The sequence below is a fragment of the Malurus melanocephalus genome, unplaced genomic scaffold (assembly GCF_030028575.1).
Source record: "Malurus melanocephalus ecotype Western Australia unplaced genomic scaffold, MMel_1.1 scaffold_1036, whole genome shotgun sequence".
NCBI classification, from domain to species: Eukaryota; Metazoa; Chordata; class Aves; order Passeriformes; family Maluridae; genus Malurus; species Malurus melanocephalus.
Window position 1 is genome coordinate 81890 of NW_026624268.1, and position 6652 is coordinate 88541.

At 36.1% G+C, this 6652-nt stretch overlaps 1 protein-coding gene across 1 annotated transcript in view; it reads right to left on the reverse strand.

Moving 5' to 3' along the window:
- The window catches only part of ATG7 (autophagy related 7), an 89434-nt gene that overhangs the window by 81883 nt on the left and 899 nt on the right, over nucleotides 1-6652 (reverse strand). Inside the window, exons 2-9 of the mRNA XM_057386709.1 lie at nucleotides 6068-6269; nucleotides 5551-5605; nucleotides 4400-4517; nucleotides 3525-3602; nucleotides 2976-3092; nucleotides 2291-2440; nucleotides 1916-2004; nucleotides 243-364 (exon numbers count right to left, since the gene is read on the reverse strand). Of these exons, the coding sequence (XP_057242692.1) occupies nucleotides 243-364; nucleotides 1916-2004; nucleotides 2291-2440; nucleotides 2976-3092; nucleotides 3525-3602; nucleotides 4400-4517; nucleotides 5551-5605; nucleotides 6068-6236 (898 nt within the window). The 5' untranslated portion in view covers nucleotides 6237-6269. The remainder of the gene's footprint in view (nucleotides 1-242; nucleotides 365-1915; nucleotides 2005-2290; nucleotides 2441-2975; nucleotides 3093-3524; nucleotides 3603-4399; nucleotides 4518-5550; nucleotides 5606-6067; nucleotides 6270-6652) is intronic.

Sequence of the window (6652 nt, forward strand, 5' to 3'; positions counted from 1 at the left end):
TCTGGGTTTCAAATTAGAAACACAATTACAAGAGTTATAAATGAAGAAAGAATATTCCCTCTCCTTTCTTTGCTGAAGAAGGAATCATTTCCTTTAGAGACATTTAACTGAAATTTTCAACAATTCAAAACCCATCAGAAATAACTTAAGTACTGCTTTTGCAGCAGTAATTTATTTTTCCATCTCTGCAGTGACTAAGGAAGGAGAAAAGAAACAGAAAAGAATTTTTACCAATGTATTACCTGGGTCCAGGGGTGTTTCTGGCAGTTGGATTTCAAAGATAATGCTGTGGGTGATGTCTCTGACCCCTTGCATGGTTCTGTCTCTGAAGCAGAGCACTTCAACCCTCTGCAGAACATTACCCCTGCCATTAACAAAAAAGAAAAAAGAYAAATAGAGACAGACATGCAACTTCTTGAATAGGAAAAGGACTTTTTTCAACACAGGTTTGGTCCCTTGCAGATTCTGAAGGAGGCTTTTGCTCTTAGAGCTGAACACTTGCCTTTATAAAGTATAGAAATAGAAATAATTTCTTGAATATAAGAAAATAACTAGTTTGTGAAACAGCTCTAAAGCAATCCTCTGTCATTGATCAAATACTGGACAAMTTGCACATTTAGAGGAATAAAAAGCAGAAAAGCAGCAGAGCACTCATCAGGTGACAATGATGGACTTTGCTGGGCACCAAGATTCTCTGAGCTCTCAATAAATATAATTTCTTATAATCCTTATGATTCAAACCCCAAATCAAACAATGGGAATTTTAGTGCCTAAACCCCTCTGAAACCCAAGGCTGTGTAAAGCTCTTTGGGCATTTTCACCTCCTTTTACAGCTCAACCAGCACTCACCCAACCCTCTCCTTCCGGACAGTTTTGGAATAAAATGTATCACTCAAAACTGTAACAGTGCAACTTAATTACAATTTTGTTACAGTAATCCTGCATTTAATTTTTTTGTTTCAAAGTYTAAATTTTGAAAGTTAAACTTTTTGTTTCAAAAACCAGGGAGTAAAACTGTGTSTTGTGTTTCCATCTTCTGCCCAACAAAAAAAAAAAATAGTACAAGAAAACCTGAGAAGATCTGATTTTCAAAATGGAGGTCTACTATTACTTGACACTAATTAATGATCTAAATTCACAGAATACTTCAAACAAGATTAGCCCTAACCCTAAGTATAACTTAATTACATTTTTGTTACAGCAGACCTGAATTTGTCTCTTTAAATTTTTTGCTTCAAAAACCAGGGGGTAAAACCCTGTCTTGTCTTCCCATCTTCTGCTCAACAAAACAAAAAAAAAAAAGACAGATAGTACAAGAAGAAAACCTGAGAATGTCGGATTTTCAAAATGTACGTCTATTACTTGACACTAATTAATGATYTGCATTCACAGAATACTTAAAACAAGATTAACACTTACCCTAACCACAAATTAATTACATTTTTGTTACAGCAGCCCTGAATTTGTCACTTTAAATTTTTTGTTTCAAAAAACAGGGGTAAAACTGCATCTTGCCTTCCCATCTTCTGCACAAAAAAAAACCCCAAAAAAAACCCAGATGGTACAAGAAGAAAACCTGAGAAGATCTGATTTTCAAAATGTAGGTCCACTATTACTTGATACTAATTAATGATCTGAGTTCACAGAATACTTCAAACAAGATTTGCAAATGCTGGAGGGCATTGGCAGGGTGTGAAGCAGCTATTTCCAGGTCCACGTATCCATGTAGGATTAGGATTAACAGGAATTTGTGACTGCCAGAAGCAAAAAACAGAATAATGTACAAAATGAGAATCACTCAAGGTGAAAAAACAAATCTCAGGTGGGTGATATGAGTGAAATGCCATGGGGAGATAAAGATCTCATTTGATATCAACCACTAAATAATTTTTATGGGAAAGAATGAAATAGATACCATTTGTGGGCTGCCAGAATCAGGAAGTTTCTCAGTGGCCATCCTGGGTAGTGGGATAAATTACAGGGATCATAAACTCCAACCGTCACCTGCAAATGGAATTGCTCCACRTGAGAAGGCATCTACCCACAGGAATATCTGTTTCATAGCAAAAATTATCTGATATTTTTGATGGAAAAAGTCTGGACAGGGAAGGCCTACACACACATTTTGCAAATTTATAAATATTTAATCCATGGTCACACTGGATTTCAGTCAAGCTTTTCCACAGCTCTGAGATTTATTATTTTATGCGATTTATTCAGGACATTGAACTTCAAACCATTCACAAATTAAACATCTGTGTTTTATAAAAAGATCTAAAATCCTCATTACCTTTCCTCCTTGGTCTTGAAAGAAGCCATCCCACTTTTTCAGCAGGGATATCACRACAGAATTGTCATGATATTTGATCAGGAAATAAGGCAGGGCTGTCACCCCCTCCTTCTGGCAGAGGTCATCGTATGCTTTCTGCAGGCCTTGGATCTGGAAGGGAAAAGACACCTGAACCAACAGTTCCAACAATTTTACAGTGTAATATGGAAGAGACTAAAAAAAAATTAACTTCACTCTTAAAAAAATGAAAAATAACTCCTTTTTCTTGTCCAATCATGCATTTTAGCAATAATTTYGTAATTTTAATGACTCAGCTCACTCAGGGGATTCCCCTTTATAAAGGTTTCTTTTAAATGAGTTTCCAAAACACAGCTATATATTCACTAATTATAATTTTATTAACATATATATATCTCAAAAACATAATACATATATAACATATAGCGTAACATTATCACCTCTTAAAGAATTGTTTGCCTCATCTGCATCTAAACTGAGACAATTTATGAAACCATGAAACAAAAGGTAAACAAAAACACCATGTAGAAATAATAAAAAAGKGAAGATTTAAAAAGAAATTAGAGTCTCAAATGACTTCAGTATGTGGTAACAAAATATAGTGAGTTTTACAGCTTACAAAAGTTGTAAATACTACAGAGTCCAGCCCAATAAGTATTTTGAATACCTGATTTACTGTGAACCTGTCCCCAAGACACACAGGTTTCTGAGTTATATGAATTCCATCAGGGAAGCAGAGGGCAGGGTAGCAAAACCAGTAATAGAAATGATACTTCTTTAAATCCTAGGGGGGAAAAAATGTAAAGTTAGATAACAAAGAGAAATATCAAAGTAAATTATGCAATACTAATTATAATTGATGGTTTATGATGCTAATCATAGGAACCACAGTACTCTTTATCTCATAATGATATCAAATCTTAAAAATACTAAAAGACTTCACTTCTCTGCACATGTTTTTGTTTAAGATTTAAACAGAAATGTGTGTACAATCCTTCAGTTTTTGCTAGCTGGAGCATTTAGCAAAACTTTCATTTTGTTCAACATGAAACAGCTGCTCTACTTTTACTGCTATCTGTAAGGCCATCAGGTAACCTGATCCATTTGTAGAAAATAACATAAAAATATATTAATACAGCATTTCTKCTAAAAAGAAATTCCTTCACCATTCCCACTACAAAGCTCTAAASAGGAGACACAAATTATCTCTACTCACTGCAAATGTCAGCAGCAGGAACCTGTTCAAGAGCATTGGGTTCTCCAGAGCAGCTCCAGATTTAATTGATTCCCAGATCTGTCAATGGTTGTAGGGACAAAAAAGAAGACAAAGGAGAGAGGAGCAAAAAGAAAATATGAGAACAGCTGCAAAAATCTGTAATTCTTCAAGCTACCTTTAGAGTATGGAAATAAAAATTCACTGTGACCTTTTCTAACTGATCTCATCCATTGTTATCTGTGTTAAAAGGGTTTTAAAGGTCAGACACAGGGAATTAYGAGGAAAGCAAAAAATTCATTGTTTTGAGTGAAAATATCCATGAAAACTTTGTTACTCAAGGCAATTAACTAAAGGAACCAAGGACTGGTCAAAGTAAAGTGTCTTAAATTTTGACTTCGACCTCTCCCCAAGCCATGACATTAAATTACCTGGTTCCAGTGAAGGCAGACCAGCCCCTCTGACCCACCTTCATCTTTTTTTAATCTCTGACTTCTTGATGTTGTGGAGCTTCCCCCATGTCCCACAGACCACAGTAATCTGGAGTTTAAACCAGGCACTGCTGGTTTCTGAGTGGCAAGACAACAAATGCTAAAAGTGTACTCGACAGAATTCAAGTCCATAGCAGCTCCAATAGCCCTGTTCAGCTTAAAATGCAATGGAGTTTTCAAAGGATAATTAATTATTATTGGTTATATTAGGTTTTACTCTCTAGCAGAGAACAGCAAAAAAGAAACACCAAACTATTCCTTCCAGAAGAAAGCAAATCCTGAGGTTGCTCAGGACTGGAGTATCTCCAAGATTTGGGGCAGAGTATAAAGCACTTCAGCTGCCAAAAAGGATTTGGAAAAAAACTGTGATCTGATTTTTAACCTTACCTCATTTGCTTCTTTATCCAGAAGTGATTTCTTATCACAGGATTTGAAAGTCTCRAAAGTGTTGGTGTTGTACAGAGTTCCAAAAGCAGGACAGCAGCGTGCTGGTATGGGAGCATTCCTGAAAAACAGAAGGAAACTTTGGGAATTGGACACCACCACCTTTCACACAACCAGCAGCAGCACCATCTATCTTATGGTGTAACCTTGCCCTGGAATTATCACATGGAGAGGCAGAGTAACAGAATTAACACCACCTCTTCATGAAAACAGTTTTGGTTTTGAACATGGATTTGCAGTATAATAATAATAATAGTAATAATAACTAGTGCAAACACATCTCCATCATTACTTCAAAAATAGATCAGGCATCCATATTATCTCAAAGCAAGGTGATACTAAATCATGGATTGAAGGTTTTAAATTCTGTTCAAATATAAGCTGGCCATGAAAAATGTGATTTTCACAAGAAAAACTTTTTCAGGCTGAATTTAGATGTCAGTATTGTACTCACATAAAGAGTTACTCAGTTAAAATTTGATGTTTAAAACATGTCCCAAAGGAAACCTAAACCAGACAAAAGATTCAGCAGCTTCTATAGCTCATAACACCATCAGCTAGAGAGGCTGCTATTTGCAAATACAGTGTTTGATTTTCTAGATAAATTAGGTAAAAACCTCACAACATTCCCTAAATTAACAGGTCTGATTTCATTGTCTCTTTTTACATGGCTCTCAAAACTGGATATTTTTCCAGTGATAACATTTAAATACTCTGGGAGAAATTACAATGTAACAACCAGGGACTGTAAAAACTATTTAAGATCCTAATTAAAGATATAAAGGAAAATTTGACCAGAAGTCAGATGACTGAAAAAGCCTCCCTAATGCAAAAAAGCTGAGGAAATAGGGGGAAAATGGTATTTTACATAAACATACATGCAGTGTGAGTGAATTTGAGAATCCAGAATATTTTAAATTCAGCCTTCAGATGAATACACTGCTTCAGAAACAAGGAATTAATTTTTTGTGTCTCAAAGCAGTCTCTCCACTGTTATAAAGTTMATGAAATCATGTATTTATTCTCATGTAGAGTTTGTCCAATTAGTATYATATATCACACACAAATAAAGGTAAACCACAGCACGTACTTACATATCAAAGGCACTAAACTCCAGTGTCAATCGAGCTGGCAAACCCAAAGGATCACCTGGACAAAAAGCAGCAACAATGCTTCTTTCAAACTGAAATACACAGATTATTTTCCTCTTTTTTTTTTTTAATTTTTTTTTGGTTGTTGTTGTTTTAAGTTACCCACTGAAACTTTAAAAATCACAGCTCATTCTGGAACGTAAGTTACCCATTGAAACATTCATTCTGAAATGTAAGTTCATTCTGAAATGTAAGTGACCCACTGAACCATTCAATATTCACAGCTCATTCTGAAATATAAATTAACCTTTGAAACAGTCAAAAGTCACAGCTCATTCTGAAAWATAAATTAACCATTGAAACATTCAAAAATCACAGCTCATTCCAAAATGTAAGTTACCCACTGAAACATTTGAAATTCACAATCATGTTTTCTAATGTTTCAGTCAAACACCTGAAATACATTACACAGATACTCAGAGAAACCTGAACTACTACAGGATGTTGGGTTTTTCCCTACCGTTGTAGTAGTAGCCCTTGATAACTTTRGGGGTCTCATCCAGTCGGTACTCATTGAGTTTCTTCTGGGTCAGCTCGTGCCAGAATCCTGCATCCAAAGCACTGCTGAAGGGAGCAAACTGCAGCTTGGAGAGCCCGGGATCCCCGGGATCCCCACTGGTAGTTGCCATGGCTTTGTCTGCTGGTCACTGCTGAACACAATTCTGTAAAAGCAGATATGCCTCATTAATCTACGCTCACTTGACCATTTGATTTTGAGCGCTCAAAGGCACTTTTTCATGCTTTTTGTTGATACATGTAATGATCTATCGTAAAAGTACAATTAGAGCAGCTTGGCAGCATTTGAAAGTATTATGAAATACAGCTTTTAAGTGAAATCCACACAGTACCCTAAAATTGCAGTTTTTCCACAAAAGTTTCCATCCCATGGCCAGAGGTGGGTGTGTTGAAGGCATCCCGTGCATGGGGYGGCAGAGGAAATCAGCACCCCTGCCTTTCCTGAGAAGGGCTCATGGCCATTATCGAGCCTATTTTCGGTGCCAAAAAACTCTTTCGTGTGTCTAAAGCCATTATGGACACACAAAAA